At 42.1% G+C, this 25,706-nt stretch overlaps 1 protein-coding gene across 3 annotated transcripts; it reads right to left on the bottom strand.

The window, feature by feature from the left end:
• Positions 1–1,683: 1,683 nt before the first annotated feature.
• LOC135297031 (acrosin-like) lies at positions 1,684–25,706 on the bottom strand. Of its 3 annotated transcripts, none has more exons than XR_010359037.1 (6): positions 25,547–25,706; positions 24,572–24,814; positions 24,001–24,266; positions 23,600–23,745; positions 22,032–23,152; positions 1,684–1,707 (listed from the first exon to the last, which is right to left on the bottom strand). XR_010359037.1 is itself a non-coding variant. In XM_064414158.1 (5 exons), the coding sequence occupies exons 1-5, from the start codon at positions 25,630–25,632 to the stop codon at positions 22,733–22,735; spliced, it is 1,161 nt and encodes a 386-aa protein (XP_064270228.1). In that variant the 5' UTR covers positions 25,633–25,706; the 3' UTR covers positions 17,950–22,732. The 3 variants fall into 3 exon arrangements, 1 of the variants encoding a protein (XP_064270228.1); XR_010359036.1 differs by lacking the exon at positions 1,684–1,707 and adding an exon at positions 17,950–20,205; XM_064414158.1 differs by lacking the exon at positions 1,684–1,707 and having other exon boundaries at positions 17,950–23,152.

Here is a 25,706-nt window from a genome sequence, read left to right on the forward strand (position 1 = left end):
CTGGACAGGGCTCTGGGCAACCTGTTTTATTTGAGCATGTCCCTGCTCATTTCAGGATGACTTTTAAAGGTCCCATCCAACACAAACTATTCTATGATTCTGTGACTAGAAATAGGCTGGAGAATAATTCTCCTTCTGATGGTTTGGCCAACATTCCTTTCTTCATAAGCTGAGATGAACTCGGTGCCAGCTATTGCTGCAATAGAGCTGCTGCCACATTTGCTTACATAGCTGGTGCATGACCAGGAGCTAAGTCATTGTTTGTAGAGTGCTATGCAAGATGTTCTGCATAATTGTGTGTAGAAACCCACATCATGCTCTCAGATAAGTTTAGAAAATACTCCCATACAGCTTCATAGCTTCAGCCCTGAGTTAAATTGGGCCAAAAAATGGAAAGAGTAATTTCCAGAAAGTCTTCAGTTTTCTGGACTGCTGCTTCTTTGTCTTTGCTCAAACAACAAAACAACCCAGCTGAATTGCCTTGTGTTCTCCACATCTGTATGCGAATTAAATTCCACTGTGAGATACTTGGTTCACAGATAAGATTTTGTCAAACTGAGAGGGAACTCTGAAAGCTCATCTTATAATTTCTTGCAAGCTGAAGTTTCTCTGTCTCCTCTAGTGCTTTTTAGCCTGGAATTTACAAGCCTGTACTTAGGAATAAGGTTTTAGTTCACTCATTCTTTGGCCTCTGTTGAGACTGATAAAACATTCTGACATTAAACAGCACCTGGCAGGGGAGCTGTTTGTTTATTTTTCATATGGTTTCAGTATCGTTACCAGATTGCAGAAGTTACTGAATTCTTTGGTCTTCACTCAAAAGCAATGTACATGGGTGTAGCTCCACAGACATAAATCCTCTTGAGGATCTGGCCAGAATTTTTTAGTAGCGGTCATAGTTGTGCTGCAAATATGCTAATGCATAAGGCACATATGTATAAGTATCTTTTTTAAGTACCCACGTACTTTTTAATGTTTAAGCTTTAAATTTTAAAGCTCATGCAATTAATTTTTATGAAATCTTAAGTGGAAAAACAAACAAACAAACAAAAACACACCCAAACCCTAAGAACCAGCAAAAAACCCCCAAACAAATGAAAAAAACCCAAACCAACAAGAAAACAACCAACAAAAAATCCTCAAAGTCCATAAACCACTAAAGCAAAAGGATATAGTACATTCATCAGTTCTGTAATTACTAGTTAATCAGAACGTCATGATCATGTCTTGAATTAAAATGGTGTAGATCAAGTTTTTTAAAATAACTCCCTGCTCACGTTAACCCCTGACCACAGGCACTGTCCCTGCAGCTGGTCATAACCCTGCAGTTAGTTGCTGCACTCCTTGGTGTGCTCTTCCTACAAAAACCAGGAATGCAGTTTCCAAGGGAATTAAAACAGCTTATAGTCAGCTACTTCTGGCACTGCCCTTCTCCCCTCTCAGATCACATTCAGAGGCACAGAGGATGCTGTCCCCAGAGCCTGGGGACATGGAGATCAGGGAGCCTGCTTAAGAACTCAATGTGACTTGCTTCTGTTCCCATCATGGCACTGATAGATACTGGTTAGATACCTAAAAAGCCACCTGAAGGTTTGATCATTTAAGTCTAGACTAATGTTTTATTGTAACAGCCTTTCAAGCAGGGACCAAGCACAGGTTCTCAAGGTTCACCTCGGCAATGTTGGCACTTGTCTTCTGCAGCTGATCCTTTAAAAAAAAAATTAAAAATTGAGATAAGCCCAACTATTGACCAAAGGTAAATGTACTCAGGTTTTATTTATTTTCTTTTTTACAAAACAACGTTAATAGCTATTGAATCTCAGATATAGTTGATATTTAGTTTAACTCTCAGTTTACTAGCTATTTAAGTGAGACAAGGCTGTACTTTATTCAAGCCCATAGCTACAGTAATTCCTTCCTTGCCTTTCACAATAAATCTCGCAAAACAGAGCCCTGAAATAAGACATGATTTGTAGCCAGTGACCACTGAAAAGTATTTTAAGTCACAGACAAAGTGGACAAATTACTTTACCAGAAAAACTGAAATTTAGTTGGGAATCTATTTTAACCACACAGGTGTCAGGAAGACTTCTCCATCCTTCTGCAAAAAATTGCTTAACAAACAGATGTCTGATCTCCAGCTGAAGGGATTACAGATAAATAGCAGATTTGTCCTTCCAACTGCAGCTTAGTGAATCATAGGTAATACGTCAAACTTGATACACATCAATAAATTGACTTAATGTGTAAGTTGATGGGCAGGTTGTTTAGGTTTTGGTATTTATCAAATGGAATTTCAATCTGTCAGTAATAAAGTACCACAAACTACAGCAATGGAATACATTGATGTGCATGGAAAAATAAGGAATTTATCAAAATTCAGCAGTGACAAAACCAGTGAACTGCTTTGGGCTAAGAGAGCAGATTGTGGCTTTATTAATTTATACAAGATAACTAAATGAATTCATACTCAGAAAAAAAATGCTAAAACTATAAATTAAAATGTAATAGTGATAGATAACCTAGGTGAAGAAAAAGTAATTATTTTATTTGCAAAAATGTTAGAGAAAGGTACATTATTCAGTAGTTACTAATTGACAAAAATGCCTATGAAAGCTTTGAATATGTTTTTAAAGATAAAATTTCTCTCACTGTTGCCTGTCAGGACATCAGATGAATGAAGACTCAATTTTTTAATGCAGGATTACTGAAAATAATTTTTTTTGTATAGTGCTACAGAGCAGCTATATTTACCTTTATAAATGACAATAAATATATAGTATTGGCTTTGACAACAAATTTCTGTAATGCTGCTTCATATCCATCATTTGCCAGAGCCTGCAATTGTGCACTAAGGGAAGAGGATGTTTTCTCTGAGAATAGAAATGCACCTTTTCTGTGGAGCAGCGATGCCCCTCGGCTTTTCCTGGGATCAGTGCTTGTCCCAGGATACTTTGGAAAGAAGGAATTAAGTATAATTTGAAAAATGGTAGGCCCACACAACCTTACAACAAGTCTTAATAGAAACTAGATATTCCTGTGACATTGGAAGGATTAACAGCTGAGATTGAATCTTACCCCCTGCTATTAATCCACTGGGCAAGTAAAATATCCGTGTGAGCACTGGCAGCTGCCTCCAGAAATTATTCTGTTGCTGCCCTCTGTGCCTTAAATAATTTTCAGCATCAGTAACTATGGTGTGTGGCATGCCCACATTTCTGCAGGACACCTCCCTGAGAGGCAGGGCAGCTCCTGCCTCCACTGGGTGCAGAATTGGCATGGCTCACAGGCCTGGCCATGGCAGGCTGCAGCCAGTTTCCTTTCCTTAACCTGGGGGGAAAAAAACTGTTTTAAAGTGCTTTTATGTTGGTTTTCACATCCCTGATCTAGCAGGTGGCTGCTTGAGGTGATGTAATGAAGGCGAGAGTTACTTTCTGCTCATCAGTAAGGGGACTTGAGCTCTCCCTACCCTGTTTCCCGAGAGCAGGAGAGGACCCTCAGCACCTCTTGGCACTCTTGTACTTGGGGTGATACAGAATAATGTCTCAGTGGTATCTCATGAAAATCTTAGTGGTATAATAAATGTCCCATGTAGGACCTTGCTGATGTTGGAGTATTCCTGTGGTAATCTTCAAGTGGAAATTTGCTGATGGGGTAATTCTGTTGTGACATTTTTGTTGTAGCAGTTTGTTGCTGGTGGAGGGTTTCTGTGGGATTATTCATGCAGGAATTTGTTGATGGTAGAGCACCACTGTAGAAGCACTTCTGGATTTATTTTGATTTGCATCATTGGAGAGCAAAACAGTGGTTTGGCATGAATTTATGGAAATGAGAATCCTGTGGGTACAGTGCAGACAGCAGACCTGGGGTTTTCTGTGCAGGAGAGCTAATGCTTCTCCAAAAGTGAAGAGAGGGGAAGCAAAGCTGTCTGCTTCAGCCCCTTCTGCCAGGGCTAAGAAAGGCTCCATGGAGCTGAAGTGTTTCCCCAATTTGAGGAAAAATCTGTTTCCAAGATATTTAATATTCTATTAAACAGGCAATGAACTCTGTATGGAGTAGATTTGGACAGAAGTAGCACTGTGTAATTTATTTCAAGAGAGAATTTCAAAACATATTGAAGTTTATTTCAAGAAAGGACACTCTAAATTGTCAAAAAAGATCACTTATATCACTATTGTGATATAATTAAATAAAGTTCAGGAAGACTCTGGACTTAATTAAAGAAGAAGAAAGGCAACACAACTGTCAGCTTTGTAGTGAAAATGAAATAAAACCTACTTTTCATGGAGAGGGGTTTTTACAGTCATGCCTTGCCTACTAACTTATTTTGAATAATAGAGACAAATTTCAATGAAAATATCACCTAAACCCAAGAGAAATCAAACAAAGCTGGTGTTAAACCTAAATTACACCCACCTGATAGAAAGGTGGGGGCTTGAAACCTGGAGTGGAGAATGTTAGAGTCAATAAGGGAATTCTCTTTGGAAGAGGGAAGATGTGCTTTTGGGAGGGATTGGGATGTGGTTTAGGTAATAAAAGAGCAACACTCAAGGCTTGCCTCCTCTTTAGGAGTGGAGGGCAGTGCAATTGTAGAGGTGGTAAGAAAGAAGGATAAGGGCTGTCTCCTCTTCAGGAGAGGTGAGAGTGGTTCTTGTAGTTCAGAACAAGTGCTGGTGGACTGAAAAATAATGTTTAGAAAAAGGTAGAGAATGTTTGTCAGTCCAGGGCCTGCTGAGCCAGCTGCCCACTCCCTTTGCACAGTGACCTGATCTGGAACCAGGACAGTGTAAAACGTTTATCCATGCTGAGGAGCTTGCCTCATGAAGAGACGTGCCTATGCAGGCTAGTAAAATGAAAAAGTTCTCATGCATTTAGGAGTTGTTTGAGCAGGGATCTTCTCCCATGTGGCAGAAATGGTAAAACATCCCCAAAGCTAAGGGGGTTGCACAGTTGTATTCCAGGTTCCCTTGTAGATGAGGTGCCTGTTGACAACAGCTTGATTGTTAAGAGGCGTGGGAGGCATTGAGAGCTCTAGCAAACCCACATGTTTGCAGTCTTTGCAGGTAGCTGGGACATGAGCTACATGAGTATGTGGAGAACATGCAGGATTAGACATTTAGAGCTACGTCAGGGCATCCAAACAACAGAAATGCCTTCTTTTCTAAATCATAAGAAAATTGCAGTTAGTTCAAAGACACATTCTGGACTCCAAAGGAAGACACTGTTCTCAATTGGAATACTGGTGCAAATTTACTTCCCTGCTTGGCCAGGACCTCTGGTTTTCCTAAGTTAGTCTATTTGCACTGGGTTTCTTCTCCTTTTGTTCACCCACCAAAAGAAACAGAGAAAGGAAATCTCCTCTGTAGGAGCTTGCAGGGGGTGGTGTTGGGGCAGCTCCTGTCTCCCTGAGAAGGGGAATATGTGCAGCTGTGTGATCTTAGTACACCTGCATTGAATCTTTTAATCTTCCCTTTCAGAAAATAAAAGCCCAGCCTGTCACCTCTAAGGGTCATAAGTAAAACTGTCCTTGATTTCTGGAGGGATTATGGGGTAGTACCTGGAACAGCCTTGTACAGAGGCAAAAGAGCATTGTTGTCTCTGTTCCTTTTCTGACTCTAGATGAAAAGTGTTTTGCAGCCTTTGCTTGCAAGGGTTCAGCCTCTGCTTCCTGGGTTGAAGGAATGTGTTTCATCTACTGGTTTACATTTGTGTGCTGTAGGCTTTTATTCCGCTGGTGGTCTGTAAAAATCAGTCTCTCTCATTTTAATCTGGTGTAATGACTTAACATTTGAGTCACATTCCTCCTATCTGCAGCCATAGAAGGCTCTTCCTGGCAGGCCAGAGTTGGCAGCCAAGTGCAATCAGGTTCGTTCCCTTGGCTCCAAAATGTAGTCAAGTAGGGCAAAGTAGTTACAAAATGAAACAGTAAAGTTTCGGAGGTCTCCTAGAACTAATTATTTCCAGCTACAGTCTGCTCCAAGGGTGACACTGGGGGAACTTAAAGTTAATTAGTCAGTACTTTGGCTGTCTGCTCAAATTATATGTCTCCATTCAGCTACGTCAGGGCATCCAAACAACAGAAATGCCTTCTAAAAGTCATGGTTAACTGCTCTTTTACCCTCACGGCATTCATTTTTTCAGAAATTACTTGAGAAATTGATTTTTTAATTTTACAAATTAACTTTGTGGTGAGAGGTGTAGGTGGACAGCTCTGGAGAGAGAAGCCAGGCCAGGGAGCAGCCTCAGGCCAGGACCCACTCTTTCTCCTGAACCAATGTGCTCCTGCATACCTCAAGAGCAGTTACATCTTCCAGGCTTTTGTTCTGTACTACCTGTGATGCACAACCAAGCCTAAAACACCTCACAGAAAGTTTTGCCTGGGGAAGAATCATCCCTGCATCTGCTGCAGCCCCCCCTTGCTTGCAACAGCAGGTGTGTGGCAACTTAGATTGTATGGAGTAAGGCTTCCTCTGGAGGAGGATCAGGCACAAAGAAATGGGTGTTTCTTTCTTTTCTGTTTATTTAATATGATTATTTTATTCCTATCATTCTGAAAATGAAGCACCTATGCTGTTGTTTTTGTATGATTCTACTTCCTGAAGGTCTGCTGTGTTCTACAAATGGCCACAGGCACCTGCACATCTCCAAAGGTTTCTGTGTCCACTGGCTAAAAATCATTAAAAAATTTGTTGCCATCTACTCTACTCAGACATAAACTTTATTTTCACAGGAGATAAGTACCAGCAGTGATATTCACATCTGGATGCAGCTCTATACGCTATGAAAATCCAAGGGTATTTGTATCTGTATGGCAAGTTGAAGCTCTTATTTGAGAAAGCATCACTGTTAATTCCCCACCTGCAAGCTGGTCTCAGTGAATCTCCTACAGAATTATTCCAGGACAGCCTCAGACTCTACAGAGAAACTGGTACAAAGAAACCTTGCCTCCTTTCTTTTCCTTTTCCTTTTCCTTTTTTCCTTTTCCTTTTCCTTTTCCTTTTCCTTTTCCTTTTCCTTTTCCTTTTCCTTTTCCTTTTCCTTTTCCTTTTCCTTTTCCTTTTCCTTTTCCTTTTCCTTTCCCCTGGTTCTCCCAGTTTAAACAAAGCCAAGCCAAACAAACAAAACCCAAAAAACCAAACCAGTCAGCACATTGACATTTTCTCTTCTGCTTTCATGTGAAGCAAATTGCTTCTGGTATCAGTACAGAGCTGTTTCTGCAGTCGTGAACTAATTTCTTTAATAACACTATATGCATACCAAAAATACAGGTCAGTTGTTGCTGTCACTGACCTTGGTGTAATACCTGTGCATCAGGAAAAAAAGAAGTGGATTAGGAAAGGACATGAAAAATCGGAGACTGGGAAAAAAGAATGAGTTCTTAAATTACCAGGTCAGGCAGAAATGCTTAAGAGAAAAATAAGATACTTAGTGAAGTAATAAATAATTGCTTTAACTGGTTAGAATAAAACTGGTACAGGGGCCTGGGTCTTCAGGATACTGGCATATTGAACCATATTAAAATCAGTTTAAATAGGCTGTCTTACTAACCATCTGCAGAAATGCCAGAAAAGGAATGAGGGCAGGGCTAGATTACAATTCACTGAGCCTAAGCATTATCTTCAACCATCAGAAGAGCAGACAATTTCACCGTCCTGGCCAATGTTCGCCCCACATTACTTTCCCCATTAGAAAACTTCTCCCAGCTCATTCTCTTTACAGATTCTACTTTCCTTTGGGAGCCACTTTGCAGACCCAACTGCAGCTCTAAACTTACATTCAAACCAAACCTGAATCCTACCACTAAAAATAACCATAATCTGAGGATTATCCTTCCACACATGGCAATGGTAATGCCAACCAGTCATTACCTAGGAAAAAGGCTTTTACAACCCAGGTCTCTCCATGGCCCATGCTTCCCTTTAGGTGCTCTTTTCTAGCCCCACTGCAGCTGCAGCTGTCCAGGCTCTCTCTTTCTCTCAACCCCAAACATAACCTTAGGCTGAGCCTGTAAGAAAGGCCCCCAGTTGTCCAGATGAAAAATTTCTCAAGGCACAGTCCTCTCTGCAGACTACACTTCAGTAACATCCCTTGTGACAGGATTTTATTAAATATTGGCTTTGTGAGTGGATATGGCACCTGCAAACCTCTGACTTTCTTCATTTTCTGTATTTATAAGGAAACATTTATGTTTAATCCGGCTGATATGTTTGGGCAGGATTTCCAAGAGAAGCAGTTACCTCCAAATGAGGTAACTGTAGAAGATTTCTTCTTTGGTCAAATCACTAATTATTTGTATAGCAGAAAGGTTTTGAATAATTCCTCCAAAGTAATAGCAATTGATGAAGCACAAAATCACAGGAAGAAACAATACCCTGTATTCAAAATAGACTCACCAGGAAAGAACACACACACACACACACACACACACACACACACACATTTCTATTGAATATTTAGTGATGATGCTGAATTTCTAGGCAGTGTTTGCATTAATAAAACAAACACAAATACCCCCAAAATCTGATGAGGTAAGATTCTGAACTTAAAGGGCTAGATATGGAATAATGAAGATGTTCATTACGTTATCTTAATTGTTTTACACTGACCTGGCCATGCAGATCAGCAGAAACTCTCTCCTCAATATCTTTGTGTGAAAGCCCCTGAATAGGAATAACCTGCAGGGCACAGGAAGATCATCTGAGCTGTTGGAACTACGCTCTATGGTGTCGGGATGCAAGTGCCCACATAAGGTTATCAAATACCCACCTGTACTAAAATGGATTACCCCTTTGCCATAGTTTCTTTGCTTACCTAATGCTGCTGGGCACAGATTTTCAAAGGTTTGCATCTGCTTTCTCCAAATTAAAAACATGGCCTGCATAAAGCAAAGTTTTCTATCAGTTCATTGTTGAATTTTCTTTCTCTTCCACAAAAACAAGGAAAAGTAGTCCAACAGTCCGATATATTCCTTTTATATAACTTTTTCATCAGAAAGCTGCCCCATATCCCACAAGAGGTACTAATTTATTTATTTAAATAAATGCAGCAATGAGTAATAGGGGGCTAGGTAAAGTCCTTCTGATTGGAAATGTTCTCCTTTAGCTGCAAATTGGAATTTCTAAAGAAACTACACTGAAACTAGACATTTTATTTCATCAGTCAACTTAATTAAATTTATTTATGCATATCTTTCAAAATTTTAATGACACCTAAACTTTTAAATCTCTGAACTGCTAAAAGGACTTTTATCTCCATTGTCTGGAAGAAAAAAAAAATTAATTTATTAAAATAACAAGTTAGAGCTTGACTTTTCTGCTATTTTATGTGGAGTGTTTATCACTAAGAAGTTATTGTGCAATAACAAATCCCTTGAGTTTTTAATACAATTCAGACTTATTTAAACTCTCACTCTCTCTCTCTTAAGCTGTTTAGTGATACTATCTAGAGAACAAGAAGCCAGAAAGGAATAAAACATTGGTTTTTATATGCATGATTTTGACTGTGATACAAGTAACTCCTAATTTTTTAAGAGACAGGGGAGATGCTGCTGGCCTTACCAAGTACTTCTGTGGCCAGAGGAGAATTTACGGGGCCTGCGACTTCCCTACTACCTTTGAGAAGCACCTTCCAAAGTGGCCCAGGCACTCTGTTAATCTTCATACAGGCTTGGTCCTGCTTCTCCTCAAATCAGTGGGAATTTCTGAGGTCTATTGAAAAGGAATCAGGACCTGTGAAGTTTTGGGTCAATGCAGGTCCAACAAAGTGATGTTCTTTTTAAAACAATGTAGAACTCAAGCACTTTAAAAGTTAAAAAACTGGATTCAGAAAAGTCAAAATTAAAGCTCTGTACACAGCTTCCATTCCCCTTTACACGTGTGCATTGCAATGTGGCCTATATAATGACATTCTGCTTTCTCCATAGATGTATAGGACAGATGGAGAATATGGCAGGAATGTGTTTGGGATGAATTTGTTTCTGTAGAATCTCTTACCTCACACATAAAAGTTGGTTGGCAGAGGATCAGTCATGAGATATAGGAAGAAATGTGCTTGCAGGTCTTAATTGTGGCATTTCCAGGTATCTTGTATCTTGTGTTTGGTTATTTAGGTAAAGTAATAACAAGTAAACCCAGACTGATCTTGGTGCTGTTCCCTGCATCATTTTTGAAAGCACATTTGCCCCTATGACACTGCTGTGGAATGAGAGCAGTGACTCTTGGATTCATTTATTACATTTCTTGGGCTGTTGAGTTCCAGCAGTCAGTAAACAATTAAGCTGTTCCCTTTTTTCTGCATGCCACATTTAGACAGAGAGCTTACACTTTGCCAGAGAGTTTCTGTTTTGAAGACTTGGGTCTGAACTTTCTGCTGCTTATACTAAAAATCCAGAGGAACAAATTAAATGTGATTTTTCTAGAGCTGCAGGAGGAATAGGTAGAAGCACGGGAAAGTTGTCCATGAGCTCCTTCCATACTAATGCTAATGTCAATTTAACATGTAGGAGAGTGGCAAGGCACCACCCTCTAGCAGTCTGATATTTATAGGTATCAGAATTAAGCATACAGACAGTTTTCCCTAGGAAATCACTGTAGTCAGGTGGACAAAAATTAAATTGAAGATAAATTTCCTGTACTGTAGAACTGAATCTGCAGGACTTAGCTGCCACAAGATCCTAGGTCAGGACATGGAGGTTTGATTAGTATTTTAATTACTGTCAAATTACCACCATTGAAAGAGTTGAAATTTAAAAGGATTCCAGAAACCTAAGCCAATTTTTTATTGTTTCCTTGCTTTCCCTCCACACCTAAGGTAACAGATGTATCATGAGAGCTGGAGTAGGAGAAGGTCATGAAGGTATCCTGCTAAAGAGATTAAAAGCATGGTATTGAGGGAATAACTGCAAGCTTTAAAAGCACATATTCAGTAAGCTTAAGTAGTTTTATCAGAATTTTATCATAGAAGTCAGTGATGCCCAGAGACAGGATAAGGAGCAGTGACAAATAAACTAAAGCACAAGAAGTTCTACCTCAGCATGAGGAAAAGCTTTACATTGATAGTGGCAGAGCACTGGAACAGGCTGCCTGAGGAGATCATGGAGTCTCCCTCTCTGGGGACATTCAGACCCCACCTGGACACATTCCTGTGTCACCTGTTCCAGGTGAGTTGCCCCCCTGCCTCAAAAGGGGGGGTGGACTGGGTGATCTCCAGAAGTCCCTTCCAGCTCTAAGGATTCTGTGAATACAGTATGTTTCTAAAAATTAAAATAGGTCTAGAGTCCAGCACTACAGTTTTCTAAAAATCTCACTTCCAAATGTTAGAAACATCAGGTGATTTAATGTGGCAGCAGCTTTGGCCACAGGGGCAATGCACAACTTTCCCAGGCATCGTCCAGGGAAAGGCTGTGAGAAGAGCAGAGAAAAGAATGAGAAACAATTCTTATCTCTACTTGCTGCACCTATTGTTGTGCACATGTGGAATGTGTTATGGAGATCTGTTTACCAAAGGGTAGTTTCTTAATTGGCCAATGGTGATGGTGTTTAGATTGAAGGACCAATTGGGTCCACCTGTATCACGACTGTCTGTAAGAGCAATGGGTTTCTTAATAAGTATAATAGAATAAAGTGAGTGATCAGCCTTCTCAGAATCATGGAGTCAATGCTAATAATTGTCACCTGGCTGGGGGCCTGTGGTGACAATTTGAAGACATGCTTGGTAGGACTATTGCTGAAATTAGCAGAGTGATAAATTTTAGACTAATTGTCATCCTAAGGATGGTTGTAAAACTGTTCAAATTCTGACAAAAGCCTGAGCTAAGAAAAATAGGACATGGAAAATATTAACCTGAAAAATGAAAACCTCGAATGTTCCGAGCTGGCCAGACTCAGAGATTGAAAGAAGTCTTGCAGATGCCATGGAGCCCTGGCAGAACTAGGTCATGGTGTCCACAGACCTAACTTAGGATATCTGCTGCCCTCTAACAGGTAAATACAGGAATCACAAATTGTTTTTGCTAGTGAACTGGAAAACACAGGACCAGCTTCTGCTCTGAGCTGCACCCCCTCATTTCCTGTACTTGAACAAATGTGCACTGCTTCTGTTTTGCTACAGCTTTAGCAATAACCTGTACACAGCTTTCTCCTGTCACACACACTCCTCTGATTTTAATCAGCCCTCAGGAGTATAGAAGGATGATAAATAGATGCACAGCTTGGAGTCTTCTCCCCAGCACCACGTTTTAAACCAAAACCAGCTGTTCCAGGGAACAAAGGGTCTTTTGGGTCGGTTTTTTGTATCCCCTCCCTGAGTAGCTGTGGCTCCTGCATACAAAGTCTGACTGCTACTGAGTGAATTGAAGTTGTATTTGTTAAAAAAACCCCCATCCAAACTAAAATTTAAAGGCATGTTTATCTTTCAGAAAAACAGTGTTGAGGCTAAGGTAATAAGGCTAATGTCTGTGCCACAGAACTCAGGATATCTTCTCCCTAGAACCGTATGAATAATGTATAAAATAATTTATACCATTTCTGAGATGAGCATGTGAAGAGGGGGCTGTGTTAGCTGCTCAATTTGCTTCCACTTTATGATTGTAATACTCGGACTCTTGAAAGGGTTAGACCATAAATAGAAACACAGGAAACAAAGTTTTTTTTCCTGAAACCTGTACAAGTACAGTAGCACAAAAAGGGAGTTAGTATTTTTTTATGGTTTGAAATTAGTATAATAGGTGTATTCAGCCAGGATCCCCTTGAAATGTTTGTTTAAAATGCCAATTTAGAAAGCCATTTATATAAGTACTGTAATTGCACTCTTGTTCTGCATGGTAAACACACGCTGTTCTGTGCAGGCAGTTTGAAAGAGTGAAGAGAAACTCTTTTCCTCCCAACCTAAATTCTTTTGAGAATTTATTTTTCATGCTGTGTAGTTTTTCAGATCTGAAGGAGAAGTCTAGCTAAAATAATGAAGCTGAGCAAGACTGTCATCCAGTATTTCAGTTCCAGTTTTAGAAACTAAGCAGCTAATGCTAATGGGATTAAATGTTAGCCCACTGGCACACTTGGTGATTGTGACACTGGCCAATCTAACAAGCCCATGGCACTATGAAGGTAAATAAATTACATAAAGCTTAAAGCTAGCAGCTGCTCTGTCTTCCTCCTTTATCTAGATATTGTTTATTCCTCTCAGGAGGCACAAATAATTTTCATAGTTATGGCTGAGATCTGGACCCCTAACCATGTCACCCAGCTCAACAGTACACAGCTGCTTGCTTTGTGCATGCAGTGCATCATCTCAGAAGCATTTATGGATGTTCCCTTTCCTTGTCTTCTAACAATAAGAGAATGGCTGGCCTCTCTGCTTCTCTGGAGTTATACATAGAAATAAGAAAAGTTAGTAAAATTCTGCAGAAATTAACAGATGAGTAATAATTGACATTCATTCTCCATTATTATAATTGGAGATTTAAAAGACAAATTACTATTTGCTTAGCATTTGAGGAGAAAAAAACCATTCACAGATCTTGAAGTACACCTTAATAAATGGCACTCCGATTTTGCTATGATTCATTACCTCAGTTAGGTGGGAAGGTGATAAAAAAAGCACTTCAGCAGAAATATTATGCCTGAAGGCTTAATCCAATCTACAAGTCCAGTCACACTGACCACATCTACTGTATTTAAAATAATAGGTAGTGCCAATTGCATTTCTGCTCTGGCCATGAACAATCACTGCAATGATTAAATAGCAAAGAGGACTAGGAAAACCTTTTTCTTTCTAAAATAGCCATAATTTCATGAAAGGAAATGAAATATTGAGATTTCATCTAATTCCCAAACCATCCCTTCCATTTCAATTTTTGATATTTCATTTCTTTCAATGAAATCCTTTCATGGTTTTCCAGGAGCTGCAGATTTGTAACTTTGCATGTGTGGATAAGCCTCTTGCTACCTGAATAACTGTTAGGAATAAAACCTCTTCTCAGGGTGAGAAATTCAGTTGTTTCCCTCTATGGGGTTTTTCCTCCACATGAAGAAAAGGAAATAATTTACAGATTGATGCAGAAACATGAAAGACAAATTACAGATAACCTTGTGTGTCTGTGTATGTCTCTAGGAGTTGCTTCTCTTAGTTGTACTTGTGATCTCCTCTCTTGTCCTGCTCCTGAATGTGTGAAACAATAAACTGAATGTGCCAAGGAAAGAATAGTAGTTCACAAGGTGCAGTTTTGTAAAAAGGTTTCGGGTACTACCAATTTCCCCAGCTGGAAAGGGCAGCATGGCTTGCAAACAACAAATTTTGTGGCTCTCAAAAAATCACTGAGGTGTCCTGATGAGGTGCAGTGCTGAGGTCTTCTGCATTTAAGCTGTGGACAAAAACCAAATATAATTCCTGGTTGTGCAGCTTTCTCTGGCACAGGTGAAATGGGGATTTCTCTCTGTGTGCATAAAAACTTGTATCATGACTGCTGAACATTTATTTCAGACAAAAATGTGAAAAGGCACTATATAAAAGTATTTGTACAGGATCTGCTTCTTACTCTGTCACAGGCTACTTACCTCTGTGTGGAGTGGGTCTGCAATCACAAGTATTTTCATGTACTGTTCAGTTCATGTGAAAGTTACTGTAGAAAATAACTATTCCGTTCATACAGGTCTTGTAACTAGAATCACCTTTTTGGCTGATAGTTGATAGAGAATTCCATTTTCATCAAGACCACAGAAAACAAGCCATGTCAAGCTGCCTTGCACACACCTGTGGTTTGGCAGCTCTGGCCCTCTTGCTGCTTTGCACTCCAGTGTAGACTTCCCTACAAGCCTGTGTGGGTGGCAATTCTCTCTCTGACCAGCTGTTATATTAGATGTTTTTTCTTACATTGGTCATAAAACTTTTGCACAAAGCCAATATTGTATACACAAACTTTAGGGAAGCATTTCCCCAATTTCTTATGAATGCCTGGATAGAGACTGGTCCTCTTATTTTCTGGTGACCATCATAGACAGGTGATATGACCTATATGAACATATTAACTATCCAACCATGATTTTTGTTAATTAACCACTCTTTATTATGCAGCATACTTTACTTCCCTCTTTAAAAAGAAAATAAGAGAAAAAAAACCCACCTAATCAAAACTGAGCAAAACTCCCATGTCAAGTGACTAGTCACAGATCAGAAACATATTGAAGAGATGGTACAAGAAAAATTCGAGGTCAAAAATCATTCATACAAACAATTCAACAAGTGCTCAGAAATAAGGTCAGCTTTGCAAATAATTTGTGAACTGAACAACTAAGTAGAAATTTAACTGGATAAGACTTTTACAAAGAATGCTCTGACTACTGGAAGGTATCCCATTAGATCCACTACTCATGCTTAATTTCTCAGCCCTAATTCCCCAGATGGCAGTCAGAACTCATTCTCTGAGATGGCAGATTTGCTCTGTTGACATCCAGGTTTTCTCTCATTAAGGATCATGAAGATCAGCCATCCTTTCTTTTCTATAACTCTCCTTGATATTTCTGTCAGATCAGTGACATCAAGGTTTTACTGAAATGAATAAAGAATTTAAAAATACGAACTTTGCTTTGATTGGTAGCATGGAAGCAAAGCAGGAATGATTCTGCATCCACAGATATGTCTGCTGCATTCCTAACCAAAACCAAAACAGAGGTCCTACATTTTAAGCACCTCTCTAGAGAGGTCTAGTTTACATGCTGAAAATCCATATTTATTGAAACAACCACTTTTTTTAAAAAAAAAAGTACTTCAGAGATATGACTTATGTAAGAAATCCATCCAGTTGGACTCTATCACTGAATAAGCCTATGAGATTTGTATATTTTGCATTATTTAACAATCTAGGTAGTATCTGAGAGATGTCTGAAGATATATTTATGAATTAGGATTTCTGGAAATCTATTGCAGACCTCTAAAAGCAGGGAAGAAACAGAACAAATGATTGACTGATACCTACTAGAAGCAAAGCTGCACTGGTGCAAAGCAATTACCCTTACTTATTTCTCACAGCTTTTCTTTCAGTGCTCTGAACACCAGGAAACAGTAATAAGTTGGTTCATATTCACTCACATTTTAATTGCAACAAACAGCTCTTGGCCTGTAAATTTTCCAGTCTAAATATGCAATATTTGAATTCTCATTTATATCGATTTGCCATAACTACACCAAAATTTCAGTGGGGTACATATATGTTACATGACTGGTGGGGCTGGAACCAGTAGAATCACATTTATAGTACAGGGCTTTTTTTGGACAATGTTCTTCAATATTTGAATGCTTTTTTCCTGAGACTGTTTCAGCCTGTGAAACAGGTTTCTGAAATACTCATGAAAAGTGAACATTAATGAGAATAAATACTATTGCAATGAATTAAGGACAAAACATTAATATGCTCAGAAAAACTTGCAGAGTTTTTGCTTGGCCTTCATATCTCTAGAATAATAATGTAAGATATCAAGCAAAATAGCCAATGCACTTCTTCATGGAATGCTATGATTCAGATTCTCAGGCCTAGGAATTCAGGCAATACAAAAGCATGTGATTTGTCCATGCTTAATTAGCACAGAACATCTTATTGGAAGAAGAATTCTCTATAAGCTATGCATGAATGCTGAGTGACATCCTTAGGGTTACAAAAAATATATGGTGAGTCCTCAGTCACTACACAGTCACCTGAGGCGGCTGCAACCTTGATGTCTCTCAAACCAGCATGACTTAAGGAGTCAATGGAGGTAAAAATTTTCCAGGACAAAAAATTGAACTATTAATTTCTAGCCCATTTCCTTCCATGTTCTTCATCTCCCACTAAGGGTGACTGTGAAACTGTGTTTAAGTCAAGACCTGTGAAAGGCTGAGGTGAAAGGTTTGGTGGCAGCACTTTTTGTTCACTTGTTTCTGATATTTTCCTTGATTGGAGCTTTGCAGTGTTAGGTGATATATAAGCATAGAGACAGCACTTGCCCTGAAGAACATCTCATTCTTTATGTATTTCTTCCATTTAGGCCACACACTTAATTTCCTCTTTGCTTTCATAACTCCCTCTTCTGTTTGGACACTCTCTGTTCTCTAGTGCAAATCACAGCTGCCTTTCATTTTGCTTTTTTTCCTTTCTCCTGCCTGTTCTTCAGCTGTACCTTGTCTTCATCAAAACTAATCTAGTTAATTCTTCATTTTCAAACCAGGCTGCGGTGCATGGTCCACAGCTGCTTAGCAACAGCTCCCCTTTGTGTGCAGGAATAAGGACAGTCAGGGATGCCAGCCTGGAAGGCTAATCCACCAAGGTGACAAAAAACAGGAACAGGACAGGTTGTCTCCATCTGGGCTTTAGTGCTGCACGTCCTACTCCTACACATTGGCAGAAATGTCAGAGGAGAAGGCTTTGCTTTCATTACTAGAAATGGCTTTTCAAATAAAAAATCCTGTCTCAGCACATGATAGGAATCAAGTATGCACAACTCTGGTATGTTCTGAATGCATGTATGGGTGATCTAAACCATTCCTTTATTAAGCATTAGGCATGGTTTACAATTACTCAAATCCCAAGACTCACAACTTCACATAAGCCTGAAATGTACCAAGGAGGAATGTGGGTAACTTTATTACACAGAATGTAGGGGACTAAGTGTTGCAACCTCAAACCAGGAGGTCTGGCATTTCAAGATGGATATGAGTGCTTTACGGTATGAATCTCTCCCCAGACAGACTTCCAAAAATGCAGAGGAAACTGTGAGAAGTAAAAATGCTGTGGGCTTTTACCATCCTCTGAAAGTATGTGTTTGTGGGAATGTACCTCGTCTCTCTGTTAAAACTCTGTTTACATCATATCCTTGTGAAGCAATATGTGGAAAAATAGACTCCATGACCTGACGTAGTTATGAAGTGGGTATGTATGTCAGCATAAGCAAGATAGCTCTTATGAAAACTTGTGCCCTGAGCTCTGGTCTGAGCCACATCTTTATTCACAAAGGTGTTCCATTTACATTACATCGCACAAACCTTTTCATGCATATTCAACTCCTGGCCCCGCCTGTCCTTTCCTTGCATGGTAATTAGATCCATGCCCTTCTGGGCATGTGTTGATGTGTTGCTCACGGCGGTGGTCTCACAGGGGTCTTTGGGTGGTCTCTGAGGCTGAAGGCCATGGTCTTCCTCATGGTTGAACTTTTGAACTTTTCTTCTTTGTGCATGTGCTTTGGTCCCTTGGTGCTTATCTGAGTAGGTCTGTCGATTTCTATCAGCTTGGATACAGAGGAGCCCCTTTATCTGGGTTTCTTGCATTCCTTGGTCTTCTCCCGGTATTGTTCTTTATTTCAAGAAGCTTCAGAAATTTGCATTTTCCTATGCCCTTTGTACCATGGCAGAGGTTTCTTAATTAAAAGGTTAAAATTCAACACATAATTCTACAAGCTAAAATTTAAATGCTTAATTCATATTGCTAACATAAGCAAAGCCCCAAAATCTCCATTTCAGTCCGTCTTTTCTTAACATATAGTAAATTATTATTATTATACTACAGGAGCCCTGATCTAAATTCTGACCTACAATCATGACAGTTCTCCTTCAGCAAGATTCCATGAGTTCTAGAGAGTAAAATCAAAATGGCCACGGGTCTCAACATCCTCCAATTCCACATGAGTGTTAAAATAGACATCATTAAACTTATAGTAACTAAAATTAATAGAACTATAACGGGGTGACACAAAGTATTCATGATCCCAATTGCAGTTAGTGACCACCCAAACAGTGCATCCCACCAGTTATGACTTGTGTCTTGTTTTACTCTTTGCAGGACTCTCTACTTCTGTTACATTGTGATGGACAGTTACTAGAGTTCTCTGCCCATTCATTTGAATCTCTTTTACAATTTTTTTAGATCCTGATGTTTCATTAATTGTTTTACTAGAGTTAAATTCATTCCAATGGGTGTGGGTGGTAACTCGTTGTATGTTGTATAGTTTGATTTTATTAACTGGTGGGATACAACTGGTGCTGAATATACAAAGTCACACCCAGTAACCTTAATAAAGTTGCAAATACAAAAATTGGAATGATTCTTAACAGATAAGGGTACCTTGCTCTTATCAATTTCTATGTAGTCACACAAAGTCCTTAAACACACACAGCCATCACCTACATACACTAGTACAGTCCGTTGGTTGGCGTCCGGGTGGATCTCAAAGTAGCAGATGCCTTGGTCAGTGTCAAGGCATATGTCCTGAGCACTAATTGAATTACTCTCACAGATGAATTCCTATTGTTCTTGAGCAATGCAAGGCTCCAAGTTTACAGTCTGCCATTTCCCCTGGATTTTCCAGGCCCATACCCTATGTTCTGAGGGGTATAATACTGACTTCTCATGATGTAACCCTAAAGCAACAATGGGGTGAATAGCGTGAACCGTGGCATTACGTATAGTGACCAGAAAGGCCATAGCTGTGTTAGTGGTGGGATTATGCATTAAATTTACCATGGTCCACCAAGATTGGAAATCTCTCTCCAAGTCTGTGGCACTGCCCCAGACAAGCTTTTGCTCTTCAGTTAGGAACACCCCTTAACCTCCTTCTCTTATGATTAAAGCAGCTGTTGACTGTACCCATAATTATGTTTGTATACAGCTAAGGGCTAAAGATATGTTATCCTATGCTCTCTTTAATGCATCTGCTAGTAAGCCATGGTCTTGATTTTCAATTTCTCTCTACTTTGACAGCGCCCTCGAGACTTGCCACTGATATTTCCCAAAGCCAATAGAGATGACTGTAAAGGCTGTTTTAATTTTATCAGATCGCTAGTTGCTACAGCTAATTTATTCACTTGGGTGAAAATCAAGAAATGCAAATGACAAGAGCTCTGAGGGAACAACATTAATAACAAATATTAATTTTAGATTAATAATAGATCCAGGTTATCTTAAAAATCCTATTACTTCAAAAACATAAACCTGTAAGATGCCTTTAGGATTCATGTTATCTAGAGATTGGGTTAAAATATTCTTGTAACTGAAGGCCAGGATAGTAAACACTCCAGAGGGCTTTGTGAAAATCTCAAGAATAGTCAGATTGAGACACTAGTCTTCATGCCTTTCACATTACCTCAAGATGCAAAGAATGAATTTGGAACAAGGCGCAGCCAAAATTTTGTTAAGCCTTACAGGCTGTTGTAGATTAATTTCAGCTGGAGTTGCCTGCAGTGGTCCTAAGTATATAGAGAGGAGAAAAGGTTGCTTAAATCCAGACTTAATCCAGCTCAGAATGATCAGATGAGACATGTTGTCTGTCCCATCCCATCTTCACCCCTCTCTTGCCTTTGCTGTGAGTCAGAACACCCAGTCTAGGTACCAAATGGAAGGAATTTCTCCAGTATGTTGTTTTTTCTCCAAAATAAAGGTTTAGAATTCTTTTTCTATATGCCAGAAGTGCAATATATAGGAAAAGATAACTATGATGTGCATCTTTCCATCCTCTGTTCTCCAAACACAACCTTTACTGAATCTCATAAACTGTCTGTGCCAGTCGTAAGGAATCCTCATGCTCCCAGTCCTGCCCCCATTCTGCTCATGTAGGAGCTCGCAACAAAGAACTGAATGCATTGCCAGCTAAGCCTGTCACAGATACCCCAAAAGGGAATACTTTTGTGACAGCTATTTTTATATTTTTAGATATATATTTATACTTTGTATACAGTACTTGCTCTTTCTCTCTCTCTCCCCATGAGTACCAGCCACATTACTCAGAAGGCACTAATGCAGGTATTTGATAAGGTGATTGTAGCAATTTGACATTATGGTGTAGATGTGTCTGTTGTAACTGTTACTAAATTGCTGGTTTAATTTTCATTTATTATCCAAGACCAAATGTGGAATTCTGCGTATGACAGTATAGTGACACTTGTTCATGCCAAGTAACATTAATGAATGACAGCTGGAGATCATAAATGCTGCTGAAGAAGGCAGAGTTTTACTCAATGTACTCCACAGATCTTAGATTCATGGTTTGGATTAGAAGGGATCTTAAGGATCATCCAGTTCCTATGGGCAGGAACAACTTGCACTAGACCCAGTTACTCAGAGCCTGGCTCAAAACCTATCATTGAACTCTTTGAGGGATGGAGAATCCACAGGTGCTCTGGGCAGCTCATGCCAGTGCCTCAGTACCCTCACAATCAAGATTTCCTTCCTATGATCCCAGCTGAAACTACCTTCTGTCACTGTAAAGCCATTTCCCCTTGTTCTATTAGAACCTGCCCTTGTAAGAAAGCTCTCTGCAGCTTTCTTTTAGGCCCCTCTTCTTGGAGGCTGGGCTGTGCAGGCCCTGGGAAATTTGACTGGTAGCCTGCTCTCTGCAGCCTTTTCCCCACAAGATTCTTCCTGAAACACAAATTCTGTGGAACAGGGCTCCTTCAGGAAGCATGTGTGTGCTTGGGTCAGGAGCCAATCCAGTCACAGCCACAGTGGGTGAGCAGTGAAGTGCCCAAGCTGCATCATTCTTCCTGCAGAAGTGCAGTGAAATGCAGGTGCAGCACAGTCTGTGCTGGTGTCATCAGCCAGAGAAATGTCCTCTGGCAGGCTCCATGCCCTTGCTGCCAGTGAGTTTTGGGCTGTTTTGGGCTCGATCTAATGAGGGCACTTCTGGCACCCTCACGCCAGGGTGGCCAGTGACATACAGAAATTGAATGCTGTAGACAGAGGAGGATGCTCCTGCTCTAAGCCAAAGGCCACTGTCCATGCCATGGAAAATTAAGGGCAAATGAGTTTCTTTCCCATCCTGTCATGATTATCTACAGCCCTCAGGCAAACAAGCACACCATGCTGCAGTTTGCTTCTGAGCAGCTGCCTCTTTGACTGCTCCTTCTCTCTATTGGCCAGGCTTATACAGCCCTCTCATCTTCCTTGACTCCTCCCATTCTCTGCCCTTGTCACCTCCCAAATATGGAGCCAAGCCCAGGCATCATTTGCCCCTGGCTCACAGGTTGGCTGTGCCTGTGAACAGCCTTGGTGTTGCAGGTGGTGTTGGCCCACTCACCTTGGCCTTCTGTGACATTCCTGGTGTACTCTCCTACAGTTCCTGCCAGGTTCCTCTCACCAGAATGACCCCAGCAGTTCCTCTGAGTATCTGTGAAGTGTGACCACTTGGTACATGAATCCCTCTTTGCTGCCTGTGAAATCTGGCTCTGCCTTAGGGCACTGGCACTCCAGTCAGGAGCCAGGAGTTTCCCTTGTCATGTCTGGGAGTTTCCCAGATCTGTTTCCTTAGCCCAGGCTCACACCAGGCCCTAATTAGCAGCCCATATGCATTTGAGCACCACCCCCAAGGTGTCAGCTTTTATCCTGTTCTCTTCTGAGGCTTGATGTAGCAGGTTCCTCTGGTGGTGGCTCAGAGCACTCTCCTTTCTCACCAGGCACTTTGCATCTCTTTGGAGCCACTCTGTCCCTTTGTGCCTGGCAGGTCTGACCTCAGGCTCATTCTGCAGGTGCCAACCATGGAAGTCCTTGCCTTGCCCAGGATTTGGAATTGGACCAAAATGATGGTTCCCTGTGACCATAGGCAACTTTACTTCATTCAGGGAAGTCAACTCCATTGTGTGTGAGCACAGAGGAGAGGACTGTGATCAGGACAGAGCAGGGTTTTGACCTTGAGGCTGCCTTTGGATCAGCAGGCATTGCCCCAGCAGGAAACTGTTGTGGTGCACTGCAGTACGCCCTGGACCATAGCTGTCCTGTTGCTCAATATGTGTTTTGACCAAAGGTCTGCTGGAGGAGTTCCTTCACTCGAGTAAAGAATTTCATCAGAATCTTGAAGGGAAATGGGCAGCAGTTAACTTTGCCCAATGTTGGTATTGGAGTTGGTTTTGGAGAGAGGGTTGGTCTTACCCATGGCTTCTGAGAGGGTTGTGGGGTGGGAATATAATGACTCCAGGGGTGTGAAGTGATCAAAAAATGACTACATGCCCGAGATGATGGAGAGGAACTTCCATCTGGGCTCAGGTTCATGTAGAAATCAATCCAGTCATAGAAGTGCTGCGTGGAGAGGTAGATTCCAGGACGCCTTGCTCTGGCACAGCCTTTTCCCCAGCTGGTTATTCCAATGACCCACCAGTAGTCACTGTTTTTCTCTTGGCACATGAGAGGACCACCACTGTCACCCTGCAGCAGAGCACAGAGGATTAAGGTGGTGTTGGGTGGCCCCTGTCAGAACTGGGGCTGTCTCCTTCTCTCTCACAGAAAGAACTGTATTCAGGCGCTTGAGCCTCCAGAAGCTTGGCTGTGAATGGCATGGGGTCCTAAAGGGTAGGGTTCTCTGTGTTGTCCCTGCACAGGACTCCTGGATGTGCAGAGGATGGATGTTTGGCACCTGGACCTCTGTGCTGCCAAGAGCACTAGCTGGGCTTTCTGGGCTTTTGGCACAAGGGGAGTCCTGGGCAGGCAGGTGTGGATGGGGAGTGTGTGGGAAGCCCCCAGAGCAGTTGGGGGGGAGCTGGGGCTGGGAGGGCGACTGAGTGGCTGGGCAAAGCAGGCCCGGGCTGTGTTGGGGTGGTGCTGCCCTGGCTGCCAGTGCTGTTGGGGGCTGAGTGGCTTGTGGCACACTCCTACCTGGCAGGTGTCGATGAGGCCCTGTGGGTAACCAGCACACAAGTTGTGGGTGTGGATTTTCCCTATGTACCAGCGGCTGCTGTTGCACAGCTGGACATCGATGAGCTGGACCTTGGCCTCTTGCAAGTGATCACTTGATTTTTGAGCTGTGAGCAAGAGAAACTAATGAGACCCCAGCAGCTCCTTCACAGTCTCCTCCCATGGCTGTCTTGTGGGGGATCCATGGCTTGGCTTTGCCTCTGCAGAAGCACTAGATCTGCTGAAAGTCTTTGGGGTGCAAGCCAGGCCCATCTCTGCAGAGGTGTATGTCCTGCAGCCTGACTCCAACTTTGGCCTCTTCTGTGGAGAAGCCCAAGCCCTCCAGGGCTGAGCTGGCCCAGAAGTCACTCTTGGGGACTCACCTCTTGGAGCAGTGGAACCCCAGCCAGCCACCCAGCAGTTCTGCAGCTCTGACACTTTCAGTGTGGCGTCGGGCACACAGGCCAGCTGGATGTAGCGATTGCACTGGACCGGATGGTCCAATTCCATCAGGGCAATATCGTAGCTCATGTCAGCAGAGTTGTAGTATTGGTGAATCAGCACCTGCTTGACATGGCGCACTTGTGCCCCAGAGCCCGGTTGACTCAACTGGGTGGCCCCAGTCACCACATACACCATGCTGATTTCCCTAGAAGGCATGGAGAGAGAGCTGAGAGGGAGCAGAGACATGTGCCACAGCAGCTCAGCAGTCTCCTGGCATGGCAGTGAGGGAGCAGTGCTCTGGCAGGTGTGAGTGCCTTCACACACCTTAGGCTGAGGGAATGTCAAGCTGGAGGCTGCTAGGAAGCCTTAGCATGAGCCCAGGGGGGCTTCTCCTGAGCAGTGTGGCAGCCTGGCTGCCTGAGAGGAAAGGGTATGGGAGTAGCAGGTGATGCTGCTGACAGGGCACCTGTTGGTGTTGTGGAGATGTCCCCATTCCCTGCTCCTCCTTACGTGACCTTGTCGAAGCAGTGGGCTGCTGTGAGGACCCACTGTGTGCTGATGAGGGACCCTCCACACAGATGCTTCAGGCCTGGTATCCAGGGGTGCTGGATACTGACGATCCAGGGCCAGGCCCCTGGCAGGGCACCGGCGCCACCGACGACACGTGTCATGCCGGAGTCATAAGCCATGTTGCCGTAAGAATTAGTTGTGGGGTGATAGACAGATTGCAGAGCTCGGAGCCCGCAGGTCCCTCTGCAAGCAGAAAATTATTTCCATGCTGCTTCATGGCCTGCTGTGGCTCAGGCTGAAGCTCAGCCCTCTGCCCTCCCCACAAGGCCTTGCACGCACAGCAGGCCAGGGAAGCCCAAGGCGTGCGCGTCTGTCTGTGCCAGCACCTGGTTCCTGGCAAGGAATTGAAGCTTCCCAATGTGGGATCTTGTCCTGTTGATGTTTTTACCTCAGATGCTTTTATAGAATGTTTTGACCTCAGATTGTGGCAGACAGTATGCTGAGAAGGGACACCTGACCAGGCCACAGTGGGAACCATGGGGTCTTGGGAATTAGTAGTATGCTTACAGAACTTTCCTATATTTGGTCAAGTTTCCAGTTTCCTTCACCTTTGATCATGACCTTTTTCTTATCAGGTCATATCCTCAGTTCACCTTTCTGGCTGGACATTGTGCCCCTATACCTGGCTGCATTTGCCCTGCCCATGGGGTCTTTGGCACCTAGCCTCTGTACCTGTGTGATGTTTGTTATTTTCGCTATTAAAGTTTTTTATTTTCTGGACAGTTCCATCGTTCTCGTCCCTTCTTATTAGGCCAGCTCCTCCCAGACAATTTGTGCAGGGGAATCACAGTGAGCTTCTGTGCTCATACCCCATTGTGGATGGGACGTTGTAGTTCAGCCATGGGGGAAAGGCGGGTTCCCTCCAGGGAAGGCTGCAAGTGCTGCCATGCTCCCCCTGGGCCTGGAGCCACTTACCCGCAGGTGTACTGGATACTCTGTGCCAGCCCGGCCACGGTCAGCAGGACGAGGAGGCCAAAGCAATTCATGGCTGCCAGAGGCATGTGTCAGCTGCAAGCACTGAGGGCTCCGTGCAGCAGCACAGCCACAGCCGCAGTGACCACAGCAGCCGCGCTGC

This window comes from Passer domesticus, chromosome 3 (genome assembly GCF_036417665.1).
Source record: "Passer domesticus isolate bPasDom1 chromosome 3, bPasDom1.hap1, whole genome shotgun sequence".
NCBI classification, from domain to species: Eukaryota; Metazoa; Chordata; class Aves; order Passeriformes; family Passeridae; genus Passer; species Passer domesticus.